The sequence below is a fragment of the Doryrhamphus excisus genome, chromosome 7 (genome assembly GCF_030265055.1).
Source record: "Doryrhamphus excisus isolate RoL2022-K1 chromosome 7, RoL_Dexc_1.0, whole genome shotgun sequence".
NCBI classification, from domain to species: domain Eukaryota; kingdom Metazoa; phylum Chordata; class Actinopteri; order Syngnathiformes; family Syngnathidae; genus Doryrhamphus; species Doryrhamphus excisus.
This window is the reverse complement of record NC_080472.1, coordinates 22556816-22576850: the sequence shown is the minus strand read 5'-3', so window position 1 is coordinate 22576850 and position 20035 is coordinate 22556816. Positions and strand designations below refer to the sequence as shown.

Sequence of the window (20035 nt, the reverse complement as noted above, 5' to 3'; positions counted from 1 at the left end):
TTTATTTATTTTTTACTATTATTTATTTCCTATTTTTGTTGAATTTTACTTTGAGCATTTTCTTCCTCTTTTTATTATATTGCCTGTAAACAAATAGCCTATATAACTGACTAAATAATTCACATGCCTATTTTTTATTTGACCTTTATTTGACCTTTATTTGACCTATGGTCTTCAATGCTAACTGAATTGGAGCTCTAAAAAAAACTGATGTTGCTTTTAAATGAAAATGACATGTGGTGTGTTTGTGGGTGTTTGGGCGTTGCAGCGTTTGCAGCTCCACCCCTGACTTTGCCCCCACAGTAAAGTGAAAGTCTTTTTTTCATTTCTTCTCCTCCTCCTCGCCACCGACAACTCGGACTTCTCCACACCTTTTGCAGCAGAATTTGGATCCATCGAGTCGCCGTGTCCATATTTAGTTGTCTTTGCACGCCATCATGCTTTGGCTCCTGCGTGGACTATTCGCTGTGACGTTGATCAACATGTCAGGTAAATGAAATCTATTTCACACAAATTGTTGTCGAATCCTGCAAAGTGTGACACGCTAATCTGGCAACGTGGATTTCAACGGTTATTTCATAGAAAAAGTCTTTTGTCTGTGCTTTCACTTATTTGAGATGCTATTTTTGGCCTCCTTCACGCTGCCGAGCATCACTTCCTGCCCATCTGGAGAAAAGAGGAAGTTTTTTTTGTGATTATTGTTTTTAATATTTCTGTATGAATGACAGGATCTCATATAAGCAGAAATGCTAATAGTAATCATCATCAACAGTCATCAGGCAAATTGTTATTTAATTAAACCAAAAATAAGTTTTTTAGGTAGTCAATTAAAAATTTAAATTACAATGTTTACAATTTTTATACTGTAATGATTTAAGCCTATATTATTTATTGTAACATTTTGATAATTTCTATTTTTTATGTTATGAAATTAATGGCAATTATATTAAAATTCTTCATTTTTTATTTTATCTTTTTATATATTTGATGACAAGGACATATTTTAGTTATTTTTTAGACAATAAATAGTATATATTACAACTATTTAATAATTTTTACTTTTCCTTTAATTAACAAATATTTTTTTCATTTAAGTTAAATTTAAACATTTTAAAAATAGCACATTTAAATGACATTGAAATGAATTTGAATGAAATCCTCGTGAGGATAATCGGTAGAAAATAAATGAATAAATTTAAATGTATTATTTTTGCATATTTATATTGTATTAATATAAGCATATTTTAGTTTTTTAATTGCATTTATTATAACAATAATTGTAACTTTAATTTTAAATACAAACAATAAAATAAAAATAGATTTATTTGATTTATTTGTCATTATTTAAATAAATGAGTCCAAATATAATTAAATGTAATTTATTCATTCTTTATTTTGCATTTTTTTTATTGTATTTTTATAAATATATTTTTCAAATTTGTACATTTTTTACTTACATTCATAAAGAAACAAAAATACATTTTGTTAAATTTAAAAATTATTTAAAATGAAAAAAAAAAAAACATAATTTCGGCCCCAATAATCTTCCTTCTGTTGAATCTATAAAATGCAAAGCATGCTGGGAAGCTCATGTCCAGCATGTTACCCAGCATGCTTTGTGGCTCACAAAAGAGTATAAACTAGTGTTGTTTGCACGTTGGTGTTTTTTGAACCAATACCCGCCCAGACGGCGTGAGCCGGGACCTGGTCGTGTCCCAGAAGCCGCGGTTCTACGGCATCAGACCCGGTCGCTTCGTGGCCGTCTACTGCGTGTCGTCCAAGCAGCACCTGGCGGCCCACGTGGTCTGGTACAAGGCCTCCGAGTACGACGTTGCCGTATCCGAGAGGCGGATGCTGCAGGGAGCCATCACTCGGCACAAGGATCTGACCCGGAACGCCTTCCTCATCCTCGCCGATTTATCCGTGGAGGACAGCGGCGTTTACTTCTGCAACATCAACGACACGTGGGGGGCGGGGACTCAGCTGCAGGTTGCCAGTAAGTGGTCGCTACGGGTCGTGCGTGCGTAAACGATGCTAGCATACCAAAGGTTGTCACCAACAGGGCCCGTGAACCGAGCCCGGGCCGTGTACCAAAGCAAGATGAAGGACGGCCTCATCGTCACGCAAGCGCTGATGCTTTCCGTCTTTGCCGCCACGTTAGTTCGACGCAACCACAAATTGGTGAGCAAAAAAATCGTTTTGATATATTTGATATGATTTCATCATTTAGTTTCGGCGGAACTGGAACGTCTTGGCGGAGTTTTTCATTTGTTTGTCCGTAGCTGAAACAACGAGAGATCATCTACGAGGAGCCCGACATGGATCACATCTACGAGGTTTGAAATCCGCTCCACATCATCATCATCATCATCATCATCATCATCAGGTACGTCTGAAGATCTGAACGTGTGCCTGCAGGGCTTGGTCTTGGAGGGGAACGAAGGCGACCTGTACGAGGACCTGTCCGTCTACGCCCGGGCCACCGAAGTCACCGAGGCCCCGTGGGAATGACGCCGACCTTTCACCTTGAGCAGAGGTCGTCTTGTCTGCTGTGTCTACAACAGGAAGTGCTTTTATTTCACACATTCAAGTTGTTACTGCTGGTAGTTGTGTATTTTCATCTATGTAGATTAATTACCCTGAATATTATGGTTTGTAATAACTCCATTATTGCGGTTAAAATGATAAATGATTTTCTCTAGGATTCTGAATATTTTTGTAGTTTTAGCATAGAAAACCTGCTTATGACCTAAATACAGTTTTTAATGTTATTATAGGCCGTTAGACATCACGTAACACCCCTGTTGTAACACTCCTGTTACCCAATATAGTACACATAATAACAAAATAATAATAATAAGAAAAATAATATAGTATAATACAGGGGTCAGCAACCAGCGGCTCCAGAGCCGCATGTGGCTCTTCAGCCTCTTTGTTGTGGCTCCCTTTGCAATGTTTGAATATTTTTTAACACCCGAGTGGGGAAAATGCATGTCTTTGTAATGAGTTTTAAAAAATCCAACTTTGTGTGAGACCATGAATGCATCCTGACTGAGTTCTGACAGCAGACAGGATGCTATTCAGTTCTCTCTCACACAGGTAAACATGAAGGAAAATAAGTAATACTTTACCAGGGGGTGCACGGCGGACGAGTGGTTAGCGCGCAGGCCTCACAACTAGAAGACCTGAGTTCAATTCCACCCAGAGTTTCTATGTTCTCCCCGTGCATGTGTGGGTTTTCTCCGGGTACTCCGGTTTCCTCCCACATTCCAAAAACATGCTAGGTTAATTAGCGACTCCAAATTGTCCATAGGTATGAATGTGAGTGTGAATGGTTGTTTGTCTATATGTGCCTATATGTGCCCTGTGATTGAAAAACTGGTGCATGGGAACTTGTTTGCGCCAGAGTAAACAAATCAGGTAAGTTTCCAGTAGTTTACACATACATTTATTTAAGTTTATCTCCAATACTAGCAAGAGTACTCCAACTCGTCTTTTGTTATCTGAACTACTTTGATACCCCCTAATTGTTTTAAACATATGTTTTGCGGCTCCAGGCTATTTTTCTTTAGTGTGCAAGGGCGTTAAAATGGCTCTTTTCATAAGTAAAGGTTGCCGACCCCTGGTATAATACATATAAGTATATTACATATAATACATAATATATATAAATAATAAATAAATAATAATAATAATCACAATAATAATAATTAATAATAAATAATATAATATAATATAATACACTTATATAATACACTTCCACATTAGCATTAGCATAAATCCAAGGAAATACAGCTGGAATAGGTGCACATTCTGGAAGCAATAGAAAGCTTTGTGTGGTTATTGTGTGTAGCTGCTCTCTAGGAGTCCACAACTCAATACAAATGGCGGGAAAATGAGCATATTAGGTCCCGTTTAAGTTATCAAAAAGCTGAATTTATGATCAAAATATAAATATATATGAATTACATCATGGAGTATCCAAAAATTCTACATAAAAAAATGTAAAATACACAAAAACAACAAGCTAAAAATAAATGTGTTTATTTGAGTACACATTCATAATTTATACAATAGAAAAATATATGAATTTATTTATATAAATAAGTTTTATTCTATATATACAAATAAATAAATATATTATTTTGTAGCATGATAGCATCCTTGTCACTTGAATGTCTTGGATGGGATGAGCTGGCTGGCTTGGAAAAGATGCATTCGAACTTCCTTCCTGATCATCTCCCAGGCCTCCGTGCTGTCCTGCTGCAGACGTTAGCATGTTAGCATGTTAGCATGTTAGCGCTATAAAGGCAGAAGATCTCCAGCAGACACCAACTCACCTTTCCGTCCCGAAGGCAGCGAGAAAGTCTCTTGAAATACGAGCCCAGCTTGCGGTTCTTGGCTTTGCTGGTCCTGCTCTTCTGCTGCATTCTGTCCATCTGGCGTTCCGAGAACATCGTTAGCACATCATCTTCAACGTCAAACGAGTGGTGGGCGGGGTCTACTTACGCAGGACTGCAGATTGTTTTTCTCCTCGTGGACGATGTTGAGAAAGTTGTCCAGCGTCCTTTCGTCCCACAAAGAAGACGACGTGTTTTTCTGGTCAAACAGGTCCTCCACCTCCTGCAGGACCTGCACCACCAACGCCAGGCGGTCCTCAGCCTGTCAACAATAGCATAGCATAGCATAGCATCGTCATGACATCCAGGTACAAATGATGCTTTTGAGGTCCCTGCAGAAACAACGTACACTTTCCCCCAAAACTTTCGAATGGGCCCGCTATCTGTTGCTAACTAAAAGCAAATGCTAACAATGTTAGCAACATCTCTCGCCCCGATAGATGGTGGCTGAGGTGCTAAAAATGCTACAGTGCTAATCCTAGCGCCTAGCAAGATAGCGCCAGCTACCAAAAGTGGAATATGAGGAAATTAGCGACATAGCAACATGCTAACAGCAGCAAAGAGTGGCTGGTGTACTACTCTTGCAGGCCCATAAATACATTTTATTTTCACTGCATTACTATATTGTACAAAGTACAAAGTACAGCCCGGGGAACGTTTACAGCCTGTTTTTTTTTCTTTTTTTTTCTTTGGCCGTTGGCATATTGTAAACATAAACAAGGAAACTAAAAGTTGGAAAGTTGGAAAACTGGAAAACTGGAAAAAGGGCCCTTATTTTGCAGGAATAAGTATTAGGAAAATAAAAATAAAAATAAAAATAAAAATAAAAATAAAAATAAAAATAAAAATAAAAATAAAAATAAAAATAAAAATAAAAATAAAAATAAAAATAAAAATAAAAATAAAAATAAAATAAAAAATAATAATTAAAAAATAACAAAAAACATAATAAACAAAATAATAAAATAATTTAAAAAATAATAATAGAAAGTCCGGGGCTGCACGGTGGTCTAGTGGTTTCCGCGCAGACCTCACAGCTAGGAGACCAGGGTTCAATTCCACCCTCGGCACCCGGGTACTCCGGTTTCCTCCCCCATTCCAAAAACATGCTAGGTTAATTAGCCACTCCAAATTGTCCATAGGTATGAATGTGAGTGTGAATGGTTGTTTGTCTATATGTGCCCTGGGATTGGCTGGCCACCAGTCCAGGGTGTACCCCGCCTCTCGCCCCAAAACAGCTGGGATAGGCTCCAGCACACAAATCAGTGAATGAATGAATAATAATAATAATAATAAGTCCACTTATCCCAGCTGACTTTGGGCGGGGTCCACCCTGGACTGGTGACCAGCCAATCCCAGGGCACATATAGACAAACAACCATTCACACTCACATTAAAGTTGCTAAATTAAAGACGACAAATATATATTTTTAACGATGGAATAGAGAGAAATAAACGGACTTACTGACGCTTTGGCCGCTCTCTCGTACACATGTCTGGGGAAAGCCACCGGATTCTCCATATCCACCGTAGCATTAGCAGCCTGCACACACACACACACACACACACCATTATTGTCAGACCTTGTATGAGCGTGAGGACCCCCCCCCCCCCCCCCCCCAGGGACGTGGACTCACCATTTGGTCCAAGAGCTCCAGCGATTCTTCATGGTAGGTGTTGAATCTGTTGTCCATCCACCAGCATCCTGAGGCAGCAGCAGGAGCAGCACTCATCAGGGTCATCAGGGTCATCAGGGTCATCAGGGTCATCGGGAGCACGGCCATACGGGTCGGCATTGTCAGCATCTCCATCTTGCAGGTGTCCACGGGTGTTTGCCTTGAGAGCCATGCCCCATCTTTTATATACACAAGACCAGTTTTCCTTTTTCGTTTTCCTTTTTCGTTTGCCTTGAGTGGAATTTGGCTGTCCCGGTGGCGTCATGCAATTCAGGTTGAAGCCGCATCAGACCAGAAGAAAGTGGCGGCGATATAAAAACCACATCCATTGTCTAGACCGCCGGCCCTCCAAAAAATGCACGAGTTCATTAAAGAAGTGTCAGATTTGAAGGATAGATAATAATAATGACTCACTATCTGAGTCGGTTCAAAAGGGAACGCTGGAGCCTGAGGGGGGTGGGCGGGGCCTGAGCGGAGGTAAGATTGGTGCTACTATAGGTAGAAAGGGGAAGTCCCACTTTAAGAGAAGGAAAGTGATTTCCGCATTGACTCATAATTGATAATAAGCTCTTTAAATGTATACTTTTTTATTCACATGGAAGCATTGCAGGTTTTGGTGAGAATCCGGATCAAGGAATTAATGATGTCATATTTACTTCTTATTATATTTTGTAACGCAACACATGTAGATCAAAATTAAAAGGAAATATACGTATAATATTCATATTCCTTTTCCATTTTGTCATTGCTTTTTCTCTATTGTCTTTGTCTTTTCCATTTGCGTTTTGTCATGGCTTTTACTTGGTGACTCAATCTGGCGAGTAAAGCCAAACAACGACCCGCCCACAACCTTTGGTCACCTCCTTTGACGAGTCCATACGTGATCACGCCATTCCTGCTGGCCCTGTGATGTCATCGTAACGCTGCCGTGTGTGCGTCATTGAATTGCAGTTGCAAACTGATTGAATTGAAAAAGACGTCATTTGTCATCTTTTTGTTTTGTTTGTCAAGTGTTGATGTTTGAATGAACATATAACGGTTAACGAGGGCGTGTTAAACAAATGGGCTTTGAATTTAAGTATAAAAAATACATAACTGTGTAAATAGCTTATTGTGAAAACAATAATGCTTTTAGAGATGGCAAAATAGTGACATTTCAACATACTTTACATAGCATTTTTAGCTATTTTCATGGGCAGGCACATATATAAATATTTAGCATTATCAAGCTAGGTGTTAGCATGCTAACATTATCGTGTCAGCGGGGGTCGGCAACTAGAGCTCTTTAGCGCCGCCCTAGTAGAAAATGGAAAAAGATGGGGGAGGGAAATATATTTTTTGTTTTAATGTGGTTTGTGTAGGAGGACAAACATGACACAAACATTCTTAACGTTTTCCAAGGCTGTAAAAATGTGTACAGTAAATATTAAAGTTCAACATGTCTGTCACGGTAGATTAGCGTCATAGCCTGCGACACACGTTTCAGTCAGCAGGGCGGGATGCCAGGCAGGTGCCTGTTGTAAACAAACCGGCGGCCATGGAGCCCAAAGGGAAAAAGAGAAAAATAACTGAGGAGAACAGAGGATTAAACGTTTCTTGGACCGGATCATTTGCATTTATTGCATTCATCTTACATGCCCGATGTTGAGAAGCTGACCACCAGTCATGTCCGAAAACAGAAGTCACATTAAACGGGTAAGAACACAATCCTGTCGTAGGCACATATTTAGTAACAAAGTGGCTGTTTTTATAAAGTTATTTTTTATTTTCCTCAGTATATATTTGGAATGACACTTATGGATATCGTGTTTTATATCAATGTTTTGTTGCTCGGCCCCGAGTGTTACAGGCATTTGCCTTGGACAGCTATGTAGGGTGAACTTGCATGACCTTTGAACCGGGAAGTTCGTCCGGTGTGAAATGGCTCGAGGCTGGAATGTAAAAATAAAGTTGGTTGGAAGCAGCAAGTAACATTTTATACTTTACCTTTTCAAAAGGCTGTGTTTTATTGCACTCTGTTTGTTTCCCAGATATTCCTCAATTTTTGCAATTACTACAGAACACAAAAACTACAAGAGCAGTCATTTCAGCACAGTATTTATTCATTTTCAGTCGTGCATATTTTTTATATTTAAAATGTCGTGTGATCAAATATAGGTCTGCTAAAAAAAACTAGGTTTGTCAAAAATAAAACTAACACGTTCATCTCACTGATAGGATAATAAAACGACGATGCAGGTAACAGGTCTGTGACTTTAATAGCAATGCTAATGTGTCTAACTTTCAGAGTGCTCCAACTTAGCTTGTGCATAGCATTCACGTCTGCTGCTAGCCTGGAGCTAACGGCTAACAATAACGGTAACAATCACGTCGTTACACGCTACCTAACACAAGGTGCAATAATAACGTTTTTGTGCATGTAAACGTCTTCTGGACTTACGCGGTGAGCTAAAGGGCCGATCGAGACAAAACAGACGAGATAATCGTACAACTCGCATCTGACAGGAAGTGTTTATGTTTCACCACGAAAGCCATTGGAATGTGTGAAGCAAACAAGTGACAACCGGAAGTCACTTTAAAAGTCCTTACGTATAAAAGACTACATGAAGCGAACAAAATAGAACCTGTGAATGATACTTAACCACGTTAACAAACAATGGCATTCAATGACAAAACAATAATAATATATTGACTAATCGCGGTTCGATTTTATGTCAGTACATAATGGCAACGTTATTTGTATCATATTTATTTTGATAACACCAACCGGAAGTGTTTGTATTCCCGTTACAATTTTAACAACGTTACGGCGTGTTCCCACTCGCTGCTCTCCTGTAAACAAATCTTGGTTAGCGGCGATAATTGTGTTACTTTTTTAAACGTTTACAGCGGGAGCAATGTCGGAGTCGGTGTCTATTTTTTATAGCTCACAGGTGGCTGTCTTTTGGACCTAAATGGGAAGTCACCTTGCCTCGGTGAGGAAACGGCTAAGCTAGCTAGTTGTGTCATGTAATTGTTTAGCTAGCTGGTAAGACGTCAACGTCTTAACATAACTGAGACATGTACAGTATTACGTAATTTATATTTATTTTTTACATACGCTATGTCTATGTGCTATTCCCGCCGTACTTTATGTGCCGTAGTTTTACAATGAACTCGCTCATAGTTTTCACAGGAAGTAGACAACCCTACCACCTAGTTTTGACGTAACACTTACCACAGTATGTAAAATGACATTCGTTAAGAGCTGTCTTATCATGATTGAGTCATGTTTTGTTGTGATTTGGGACGTTCTGAAGCGTCCTAAGCTGCTTCCTGGGCTTTGATCAGAGCATCACGTGACCAGAGTGCTCACTCAGTTCCACATGATGGAAAATGTATGTATAGGAAGAGAGGAAGCAGAGGACGTGTTCTTAAACCACATGCACCGCTCATCTCTTTCAGTGCTAAAGTGGACATTCCAACTGGAAGTTAAAGTTTCTGTGACATTTTCTATTTTGCAGCACGCCATGCGGGAATAGAAGCTCCGGGGAGGTGCCATGTTAGCCACGCAAACGCCAGACGCGCCACAGGAGGCTAAACATGTCAAACAGGTAACATATCTGTGCGTCTCATCTGTTGCTGCTTGGGAAGCGGTGTTCCTGGCTCCGCAAAGTCAAGCTGTGGCATTCATTCATTGTTGTCCCGTCCAATGTGACACCGCCTGTCAAGCCATGCCGTATTTTTAGTGTCATTGTGACAAGATTAACGGTTAATCTGCTTTTGGATAGGCGCTGAATTAAAGGCAAAACTCAAGCGGCAAGATACAATGGAACCTATGGGACGACCTTCCAGTTGAAGAATCTAATACATTTTTTACATTTCAAATAGAAATAGTCCGTGCCAGGGTCAAACTGTCACCGCTGTAAACCTCTTATGCAGCATAAGTTACATGCAAATGATTTGAGCATTCATAACATGTTCGCAGCTCACACCTCACTAATAACTATCTTTATAGAGTCGGGAGCGGGAGTCGCCGGTTGAGTACCCAGCATGCCTTGCGGGTACTGTGTAAACAACAGTTTTGAGTTACATGTTTGTTCTTAGTGCTTAGTCGTTGTTACTGTAAGTATGAAACTGGTAATAAGTATAAAAAAATATTTGGATGCATGTTCCCTAACCATAACCTTATTATTATTATTTTTGTAACAAGAGTAGTTACACTGTCATTTTCCAAACATTTGTGTGTGTGTGTGTGTCCAGTTATGTATACGCTCACATTCTCCTTCTTTCCATGTCAGCTGACATTGTGCGTCATGTGACCAAGGCCTTAGCGTTTCATGAGGCCACTGACCTCATTCTTATCAAGTCTTCAGGAACTGTGTCGGCTTTGTTTGCCGCACATCTCCAAGTTTCCATTTTTTTTTGCAAGGGTGTAAATATAACAATAAACAAAAGAGGAAGCGGTTGTAATGTTCCTTTTCCGGCTTGCTGTCCTGCAGATCAAGGAGAAGTTGGCGCAGTCGCTCAAAGCCCTGCAGATGCGCTACGTGACGTCGGATGCGGTGGTCACCAGCGAGGATGCCGATGCCAACCTTCTCTGCTGTGCCCTGGAGGCCATTTTCATCCACGGCATCAAGAGCAAGTACATCCGCCAAGAGGCCGGGAGCCGCAGCAGGAAGGGGAACAGGAGACCTCTCCCTCAGCCTTTCTTCTGGAGCCTCCTGAAGACGGTCACCCACCGGTGAGTGCTACCGAGAGAACAATTAAAGTCAGTAGCTCCTTTGCGTCCATATGTCACCCGCAGTGACGTGATCACAGAGCTGGAGAAGATCAGCTTCGTCGGAACAGACGTGGGTCGCTGTCGCGCTTGGTTGCGTCTGGCCCTCAACCACGGCCTGCTGGAGTGCTACCTGGTGTCCCTGTTTCGGGAGAGCTCCAAGTTGCGGGTGTACTATCAGCCCGGCGCCCTGCTGCTCAACACGGAGGAGCGGGACGTCCTGCTCAGCTATCTGCAGGGTCTGGCCTCGCTCTCCTTCAGCCTGTCGTACAAGTCTGCTGTCCTCAACCAATGGACCACCACGCCTTTAGCTCTCGCTGGACTGTGCCCGCTGGCCCAGGCAGACACTCCGGACCCACCGGTCAACGGCGCAGACCACCCGGCCTCCATGCCTCCTTGTAAAGACTCCTGGGATACAGTGTCGCAGTCGTCGGGGTCGTCCGACGCACCGGTGGTGGTGGTCAGAAGGGGTTCCGGGGGATTCCAGGGTGGTACCAGAAGGCTCAACTCGTCGAGTTTAAGCCTAGACACCACGGGCTCCTCCCAGCTCTCCTCCAGCTTGAGCTCCGACAGCCTTCTCCAGGGACAGGACCCGTGCAGCCCCGCCGGAGAGCAGTGGTCATCGTGTGACCTTGACCCAACCTCAAATGGAAGCAACAGCACCAAGCAGACCTTGAAAGAGTAAGTAGTGACACCATTTAATGTTTACCACAGGGCTGCAATATATCTGCGGTTTTGGGTGGCGGGCGATTGCAAGATGACATCATTTTCTAATTTGCATTTCAAAACTCAGTATTGCGCAACATTGTTATCTCATGTTTTATGACTCAAGTTTACTGACTTAAGTTATCGACTTATATGAGTGTTGGTTTCATCTTGTGCAGCAGTAGACTTGCGTCTGCGCCTTGTAACGCCCAGGTCCGATTTAAAATGCCAAGCATACCTTGCTGGTAATTTTGATAAACAGTCAAAGTTACGTGTTTATTTTTTGGTTCTGACCGTGAGTCGTTCAGTTTGATGAGCGTACTAATTTGAATGTTGTTCCCTCAGTTTGCTTCCGGAGCTCCGGGAGCACGCCAACTGCAGCCAGGACTCCATGCACGAAGACTCCTTTGTCTCCAGCAGCGGTCCTGACCAGTTCTCGGACACCGACCATCCGCCGAGTTCTGCTCTCTCCGACACGGAGCCCCCTCTTCCGACCGCCAGCCCCCCGTCTCCCCGCCCGCACCGCATCGAGCCCCTGCCCTCTGCTGCCTCGAATGCCGACCCCCTCCCTGGAGGCGAGCCCGTGCTGCCGGCGGTCCCGGTGGTCCGTGTGCCGGAGAAGGAAGTTGAATGCATTGCAGAGTCTGCGGCGCGCCCCGGCTGCCGTCACTCGCCGAGCGTCCTGAGCAGGAATTTGTCCTCAGATTCTCTCCCAGTAAGTCCGCCACACAGTAAGAAACATGTCAAAACATGAAAGAACATCAGCAGGTTCTGATACGGTTGCACTTTAGCACTCAAGCACGTAATGTCTCCCCAATCTCATGGTGCTGCCATGTTCGCACGCTTTTATGCCTTCTGTTTTTATTTATTTATTCATCCATTCATCTTCTTCCGCCGCTAATCTGAGGTGGGTCGCGAGGTGGGTCCAGCTCGTGTTGCTGGATCCCGAGGCTATTTCAGGTCAGCTGAGAGACATAGTATCTCCAACTTGTCCTGCGTCAACCCCGAGGCCTCCTACCGGCTGGATGTGCCCTGAACACCTTCCCAGGGAGGCGTCCCAGAGGTATCCTGACCAGATACCCGAGCCACCTCATCTGGCTCCTCTCAATGCGGAGGAGCAGGGGCTGGAATCTCAGTTTCTTCAGATCTTGTACCCACCATCTTTCAGTCACTACGCAAAGCTCCTGACAGTGGGTGAGGGTAGGAACGTATATTGACCAGTAAATTGAGAGCTTTGGTTCGATGCATCACTGCAGATCCTGACTCCATCCTTCCCTCACTCGTGAACAAGACCCCCAGATACTTAAACTCCTCCACGCCGCAGGATTTCATCCCCACCTTTTTCCGAGTAAGAACCATGGACTTTACTTGGAAGTGCTGATTCTCATCCAGACCACTTCACACTCAGCTGCGACCCAATCCAGTGAGAGTTGAAGATCACGGTCCGATTGAAACCAGCAGGACCACATCATCTGCAGAAAGCAGAGACACAATCCTGCAGCCACCAAAACGAATCCCTTTAAAACCTTTGCCTCTGACACTGGTCATACTGGGAGTGAACCGCCTGAATTAGGTGGTCCAGTACCCCACACTCCACCCCACAGGATTCCTTGAGGAACTCTTCTATTATGTCAAATATTATTGACGTATGACTTGGCGTATGGATAATGTAACATGTCTGTGTCTATTGCACTGCAGCGTTCCCGCTCCTGGATATCTGAGGACGATATCTACAAGCCCCATGTGGACGGGGACTCCGACCAGGAGGAAGCCCCTCCGGCCGCTCCTTCGGACTCTCAGTCACCGCCAAGTGTTGTGCATCGTAGGCAAATGGGTAAGATATAGGCCACGCCCTCCCTCCCCTCAGGTGACATGCACGCATCAATGCGCTTAGGTTGTATGCTTTTCCAGACATCATGACTGAGTCACATGGACGTCTTGGCGGGTGTTTTCCCTGCGCACTAGTCAATACAGTTTAGATTTGATGTCTTTTCAGACATCAAAGTGAGTCAGACGGACATCTTGAAGTAGGAATGGAAATGTGACTAAGAATAGATAACTAGGATTGGCTGAGCTTTTTTTTTTTATTCAGCAGTATAAAGTCTTTTAATGATGAATGAAAATTACTTGGGCGGCACGGTGGTCTAGGGGTTAGCGCACAGACCTCACAGCTAGGAGACCAGGGTTCAATTCCACCCTCGGGCATCTCTGTGTGGAGTTTGCATGTTCTCCCCGTGCATGCGTGGGTTTTCTCCGGGTACTCCGGTTTCCTCCCACATTCCAAAAACATGCTAGGTTAATTGGCGACTCCGAATTGTCCATAGGTATGAATGTGAGTGTGAATGGTTGTTTGTCTATGTGTGCCCTGTGATTGGCTGTACCCCGCCTTACGCCCGAAGACAGACAGGTAGAAAATGAATGAATGAAAATGACTTACACCGGAATAAATGATAAACGTGAACAAGCCAAGTTGAATCAAATGTGGTCACCGTGAGGATAAGGAACGTTCACTCTGAGATCCGCCCAATCATTATAAACACTAAACCGCCTCCTCCCAAACTAAACAGTTTGAAATGGCGATAAACACAACGCCGAAGGTTGGCGGAACCTCGGAGCTAACAGGGCTAGCTTAGTTTAGCATGACAGTGTGGTTCCGTGTGCTAATCGGGCTAGATGAGCATCTTCACCGCTTTAATGTGTGGAGCGTTATACAATACTCGATAATAACGTGCAGAATCATAACCAACTTCTCAACACACAGAGGACATAATAATGGCCTTCAAAATAAAAACGCTGACATTTTCAGCTGGAATCACATGGGTGTGTACGTCTTCCGTCATCACAAGCGCAGGCATTACAGTTTGTTGAAGATTTAGTAGCAATTGTTACCGAGTTTGTTAGTTTGTTACCAAGATTTACATGTGCTTGACAATTTGACACAAGTGTATTTCATTACATTCATTCATTTTCTACCGCGTTTTCCTCACGAGGGTCGCGGGGGGTGCTGGAGCCTATCCCAGCTGTCTTCGGGCGTAAGGCGGGGTACACCCTGGACTGGTGGCCAGCCAATCACAGGGCACATATAGACAAACAAACAACCATTCACACTCACATTCATACAATTCAGACAATTTGGAGTCGCCAATTAACCTAGCATGTTTTTGGAATGTGGGAGGAAACCGGAGTACCCGGAGAAAACCCACGCATGCACGGGGAGAACATGCCCGAGGGTGGGATTGAACCCTGGTCTCCTAGCTGTGAGGTCTGCGCGCTAACCCCTAGACCACCGTGCCGCCCTATTTCATTACAGTATATTGCTTAATAAGGCTGGTAGCTTTTAAACAAGACTCTGCTCAATTTCAATTTTATATCGTGATACATCCCAAAAATATCATGATAGTATATGATAAGGTCCATTTCCCGAAGACAGCTGGGATAGGCTCCAGCACCCCCGCGACCCTCGTGAGGATAAGCGGTAGAAAATGAATCGGGTTGGCATTCGATGATGGGCTTGTTTCTTGCGCCCTCTGCTGGTCGCTGCCAAGTATGGGAATCTGTTTGTGTTTGTTTTGATCCAAAACATTTTTTTAATGCCCATTTCATTTTTTTTAAATCCAAACGGTTCCACCAGGTCTATCCAACCCGTTCCGAGGCCTGCTGAAGCTGGGTCACCTGGAGCGGCGCGGCGCCATGGGGATGTGGCGCGACCACTACTGCGAGCTGTCGCCCTTCGAGTTCCGCCTTTACCTCAACGCCGAGGAGCGCACGTGTTGCGACAATTGCTCCCTGCTGCGCTGCGAGGAGGCGCGCCTCACCTCGCCCGACGGCCGCTTTGAGTTGGTCTTCCCCAGCAAGCGGCTGCACCTGCGCGCGGCCAACCGGGACGAGGCGGAGGACTGGGTGGACCGGATCGTGGAGGCCGTCAACAAGTGCCGTCCCGTGTCGCGCGTGGACGAGCAGTGGGAGGTGTTGGAGGCCCCGAGTGAAAACGGCGTCGATGACGAATCTTTCTTGTGCGCCGCCCCCTGCAAACCAGAGCGACGCTCCTCCTCCACTGATGCCACGCCTCCTCCGCTACACGAAGCTAACTGGACTCGTGCAATAGATTTGGAAACGGATGCCATCAAAGAGGCCGTTCTCTACTGTTCTATCGACTCCGACGCTCGGACTTGGAACCCTCTGGTCTTCTCGCTCTCCTTAGAGTCCTTGAAAGGTTTCCGTGTCCAAGAAGGAAGAAAGTGGCTTCAACTGAACTTCCCCATCGAGGAAGTCAGGGACGTGGTTCCTGACGTCTCGCTGGGTGGACCAAACTTCTTTAAACTCCTGACGCTCAGAGAGACACTCCGACTCAGGGCGGAAAACACAGAGGAGGCACGATCCTGGAGGATTCTGATCCGCGGCGCTCTGGATTCTTACCTGGAGAGCGGTGAAGAGGCGGAGCTCGGGGCGGCGGCGGCGGCTGCGGTCGGCCACGGCGGTACCGGAAACATCCACAGGCTGGTTCAGCACCGACTCAGAGAAGACGGAGCGCTGCTGGTCTACCTGTGCACCGTGCCCTCGCAGAAGGGACTGGACACGCAGAACTTCAAATGTGCAGGTAAGACTTTGAGTTGGCCTCCACGGGAACCAAACCTCCTGGTGCCAAAGTGTCGCTGTGCGCCCGCCGCCACGCAGGGTGCCCTCAGCAGATTGGCCCCTCGCTGGGACGAGGCCGCCTGTGCGAGTTCTCCGGCCGGTACTACTGCGACTCCTGTCACCGTGGCGACACAAGCGTCATCCCCTCACGCATGTTGCACAACTGGGACCTCAATAAACGCGAGGTGGGTGCGGGATGGCGGGACGCGACTTGTTTGTTCGTTGCAGTGACCACGCGTGCGTACAGGTGTCCAAGAAGGCGCTGTGGCTGCTGGCTCAAGTGGAGCAGGAGCCTTTGCTCAACCTGGATCAGCTCAACCCAAATTTGACCACGCACTCGGAGTCCATGGCACGGGTCCACGGCCTGCGGCAGAGGCTGAGACTGCTGGGCGACTACCTGCTCACCTGCCGCAGTGGAGCCTGCAAGATGCTCCAAGCCAGGTGTGTCGGTGCTTCGTTTCCTCCTCCGCTGGCGAAACATGCTGACTGTCATTCATCTCCCGCTAGGATGGGGCAACGGACCTACCTGCTGGAGTCCAGCGGCCTGTACAGCGTGCTGGACCTGCGCCAGGTATATCAGGCTTGCCATAACAATCCATATTTATTCCATGGCATCCTTGGTGTACTTACCAGATTTATCGGTGAATCACAACCAAGACTCCGTCTCAAAGCTCGGTCACGTTGTCTTCTCCAGATAGCCGAGGAGCAGTACGCCGCCTACCTGATGTCGCTGTGCCAGTTTGCCTGCAACCACGTGTTCAGCTGCGAGCTGTGCACGCAGCGAGGCTTCATCTGCCAGATGTGCCACGCCAGCGACATCATCTTCCCCTTCCAGTTTGACAGCACCGCCAGGTAGCCTGCACCTTCCCCAGCAGACCCGCCAACAGCGATGAACTATGAAGTGTGATTCCTTATTTATAAGTGAAATATTCTTATAGTTAGACCATAGAAAACGACCATAGTTCCCGACCTTCTAAATACGTCTTTAAACATTCGAGCCCACGCTACCAAAAAGTCACCTTTACTCTTCTATTACCTAATGTAGTCGACATAATAAAAGAAAATAAGACATAGATAAGATAAATAAGACTTGTGCTTGTATGTGTTGCTTTAAATGTTTTCCAGTGCTAGGGGAGGTGATTGGGCGGGGGGGACAACAGGAAGTGAAGTCAGGGGGTGTTCAGAGTTTTTCAGGGTTTAGGCCGCAACAGTAGCCCGTGTGTCAGGGATGATCGTTTGATGATTATTTTGGCGCCCCCCACCCGTTGAGAAACTGATAATAGTGTAATCAGGTGTATTTAAGAGCCAAATTGCATTCCAAGTACAAAAAAATCAAATATGTTGGCAGGTCTGTACCCCCCCACCCCCACCCACCCCGCCAACACACACACACACACACACACATATATCAGAAGCACTGGTCTAACTCAGCATTACAATAACATTACTGACATTGTTTCTTTTTGTGAAAAGATACATTTTTCATTTATATTTAGCCAAAATACTATATAAACTACTATGCCATGTGTGTGTAAATTGTGTATTTCTATGAGGAAGTTGCAGACAGAGTTCCTATGAAATGCACTTCCGCAATTTTCCGGCCTAAAACTGCCTGTTGTGCAAAAAAAAAGGTAAAAGATGTATAAATACGTCTTTGGGAGCGAGCGGTTGGGATTAAAAAAATGTAATACGTCTTGGGTGGCGAATGAGTTCATCGCTGGATATCAATATTGGTAATAAGTGCTGCACAATATGGGTATATCAGTCATCTCCAACTATGTCCTCAGGTGCAAGACGTGCAAGGCCGTGTTCCATCGGGCCTGCATGGCGCCGGGCCTGTGCTGCCCTCGCTGTCTGCGAATGAAGAAATACCTGGACAGGGACTTGCAGGACTGAGAGCGGCCAGCAAGGGGCGCCCTTGTTCCCCTCCTGTGGACTGAGTAGCCCAAAATCAAGCAACCTCAAGTGCAATTATTATTATTCTCATTATTATTGTTATCACCGGTGAAGTGAAGGGGGATGCATCACAGGTAAACTGATTCTAATTTATTGACTCTTCATCGTGAAGAAATATATATATATATATATATATATTTTAAATGCAGAGTTGTTTCATGACTCTTAGGTTGGATGTATAAACACGACATTTAAGGGCTTTCTATGCAAAAACAGAGAATAGCACTTGAAATTAGTAAACAATCCAACGTGCCTTGGACTCTTCTTTTTACGGCCAAATCATGGCGACATCTTTTTCATCTTAATACCGCTTGCCACGTTTTCACACTTTTTTTTTTTTTATCGGTGCTGGAAATGAAAATGACAAGTGACCGCATACACGACTGCGACTGTTAGCTGGGAATATTTGGGTCTGTGCGTGACAGCGCTCCGCTCGCTCTCTAACAGCACAGTTTGAGTCGCTAGTACAGCACTCAACTCTTTGTATGTTTATGGTTTATTCACAGCCAAATAAATGTCCAGTCGATAACATAGGACTATAGCCTGCTGTCTTGTTTATGAATCCATATCATTTTCTTCAGAGGACTATAGCCTGCTGTCTTGTTTATGAATCCATATCATTTTCTTCAGAGGACTATAGCCTGCTGTCTTGTTTATGAATCCATATCATTTTCTTAAGAGGACTATAGCCTGCTGTCTTGTTTATGAATCCATATCATTTCCTTAAGAGGACTATAGCCTGCTGTCTTGTTTATGAATCCATATAATTTCCTTAAGAGGACTATAACCTGCTGTCTTGTTTATGAATCCATATCATTTCCTTAAGAGGACTATAGCCTGCTGTCTTGTTTATGAATCCATATAATTTCCTTAAGAGGACTATAACCTGCTGTCTTGTTTATGAATCCATATCATTTTCTTAAGAGGACTATAGCCTGCTGTGTTGTTTATGAATCCATATCATTTTCTTAAGAGGACTATAGCCTGCTGTCTTGTTTATGAATCCATATAATTTCCTTAAGAGGACTATAGCCTGCTGTCTTGTTTATGAATCCATATCATTTTCTTAAGAGGACTATAGCCTGCTGTCTTGTTTATGAATCCATATAATTTCCTTAAGAGGACTATAACCTGCTGTCTTGTTTATGAATCCATATCATTTTCTTAAGAGGACTATAGCCTGCTGTGTTGTTTATGAATCCATATCATTTCCTTAAGAGGACTATAGCCTGCTGTCTTGTTTATGAATCCATATAATTTCCTTAAGAGGACTATAACCTGCTGTCTTGTTTATGAATCCATATCATTTCCTTAAGAGGACTATAGCCTGCTGTGTTGTTTATGAATCCATATCATTTTCTTAAGAGGACTATAGCCTGCTGTGTTGTTTATGAAACCATATGCGTCCAAACTGATTTTTCCAACAGCTATCCACAACAAAACCCACCGGCAAGATGTCCTCCAAGTGAAAGCAAATGATGTCGCGGCGTCATCGAAAGATCAGAGCACTTACTCACAACTACTACCTTTTTCCAAATAGTGTGTAAGGGGCCACTTCAGTGGACACAGACGCCTGATACTCTTGTCTTGAAAGCAATTTCCACCATGCACCTGACGTACAGTACAGTATGTCACTCCAGTGTACCAGCCTCGTTAGTTTCTGTGTGAAAGGCACGGCAAATCTATTATTCTGTTGCAGCTGCCATATTTGTGGGGGGTGTCTGTGTGAAAGGGTCCGAGACGGGTCTGTCACTCCTCAAAAGGTACAATTGCGTTGCAGAATTGGCGGAAGCAGGAGATGAAGTCTACCCGGCAATTTTACCGCTTAGGACAACACTGCATACAGAACAATGCACGTTTTTCTTCATTGAACACATGGAAATCAAACCTCAAGTGGGTCAAGA

At 44.3% G+C, this 20035-nt stretch overlaps 3 protein-coding genes across 6 annotated transcripts; 2 read left to right on the top strand and 1 right to left on the bottom strand.

Annotated features, from left to right (window-relative positions):
• Nucleotides 1-343: 343 nt before the first annotated feature.
• Nucleotides 344-2670, top strand: cd79b (CD79b molecule, immunoglobulin-associated beta). 2 transcript variants are annotated; one of them, XR_009130379.1, is made up of 5 exons: nt 344-489; nt 1688-1996; nt 2063-2156; nt 2231-2336; nt 2419-2457. XR_009130379.1 is itself a non-coding variant. In XM_058078262.1 (5 exons), the coding sequence occupies exons 1-5, from the start codon at nt 438-440 to the stop codon at nt 2509-2511; spliced, it is 627 nt and encodes a 208-aa protein (XP_057934245.1). In that variant the 5' UTR covers nt 344-437; the 3' UTR covers nt 2512-2670. The 2 variants fall into 2 exon arrangements, 1 of the variants encoding a protein (XP_057934245.1); XM_058078262.1 differs by having other exon boundaries at nt 2063-2181; nt 2283-2336; nt 2419-2670.
• A 1480-nt stretch (nt 2671-4150) lies between these two features.
• On the bottom strand, nt 4151-6137 carry ifnphi4 (interferon phi 4). Its single transcript, XM_058078268.1, has 5 exons — nt 6038-6137; nt 5866-5943; nt 4510-4662; nt 4341-4439; nt 4151-4263 (listed from the first exon to the last, which is right to left on the bottom strand). Exons 1-5 carry the CDS (start codon nt 6131-6133, stop codon nt 4168-4170), a joined length of 522 nt encoding a protein of 173 aa, XP_057934251.1. The 5' UTR covers nt 6134-6137; the 3' UTR covers nt 4151-4167.
• A 1442-nt stretch (nt 6138-7579) lies between these two features.
• Nucleotides 7580-20035, top strand: plekhm1 (pleckstrin homology domain containing, family M (with RUN domain) member 1). Of its 3 annotated transcripts, none has more exons than XM_058078173.1 (12): nt 7580-7771; nt 9580-9669; nt 10558-10799; nt 10863-11516; nt 11886-12255; nt 13239-13374; nt 15172-16137; nt 16215-16360; nt 16423-16616; nt 16683-16746; nt 16870-17027; nt 17963-20035. In XM_058078173.1, exons 2-12 carry the CDS (start codon nt 9616-9618, stop codon nt 18069-18071), a joined length of 3093 nt encoding a protein of 1030 aa, XP_057934156.1. In that variant the 5' UTR covers nt 7580-7771; nt 9580-9615; the 3' UTR covers nt 18072-20035. The 3 variants fall into 3 exon arrangements, with proteins under 3 accessions (XP_057934156.1, XP_057934155.1, XP_057934157.1); XM_058078172.1 differs by lacking the exon at nt 7580-7771 and adding an exon at nt 8500-9051; XM_058078174.1 differs by lacking the exon at nt 7580-7771 and adding an exon at nt 9091-9453.

Excerpts from the sequence above, each read along its gene's own strand:
- cd79b (XM_058078262.1), top strand. The coding sequence starts at position 438 with ATGCTTTGGCTCCTGCGTGGACTATTCGCTGTGACGTTGATCAACATG. Across the intron at positions 2,182-2,282 it reads TTCGACGCAACCACAAATTG|CTGAAACAACGAGAGATCAT; the intron begins GTGAGCAAAAAA and ends GTTTGTCCGTAG. Across the intron at positions 2,337-2,418 it reads ACATGGATCACATCTACGAG|GGCTTGGTCTTGGAGGGGAA; the intron begins GTTTGAAATCCG and ends GTGTGCCTGCAG.
- ifnphi4 (XM_058078268.1), bottom strand. The coding sequence starts at position 6,133 with ATGAGTGCTGCTCCTGCTGCTGCCTCAGGATGCTGGTGGATGGACAAC. Across the intron at positions 5,944-6,037 it reads TGGAGCTCTTGGACCAAATG|GCTGCTAATGCTACGGTGGA; the intron begins GTGAGTCCACGT and ends GTGTGTGTGCAG. Across the intron at positions 4,663-5,865 it reads AGAGAGCGGCCAAAGCGTCA|GCTGAGGACCGCCTGGCGTT; the intron begins GTAAGTCCGTTT and ends TATTGTTGACAG.
- plekhm1 (XM_058078173.1), top strand. The coding sequence starts at position 9,616 with ATGTTAGCCACGCAAACGCCAGACGCGCCACAGGAGGCTAAACATGTC. Across the intron at positions 13,375-15,171 it reads TGTGCATCGTAGGCAAATGG|GTCTATCCAACCCGTTCCGA; the intron begins GTAAGATATAGG and ends CGGTTCCACCAG. Across the intron at positions 16,361-16,422 it reads GGGACCTCAATAAACGCGAG|GTGTCCAAGAAGGCGCTGTG; the intron begins GTGGGTGCGGGA and ends GCGTGCGTACAG.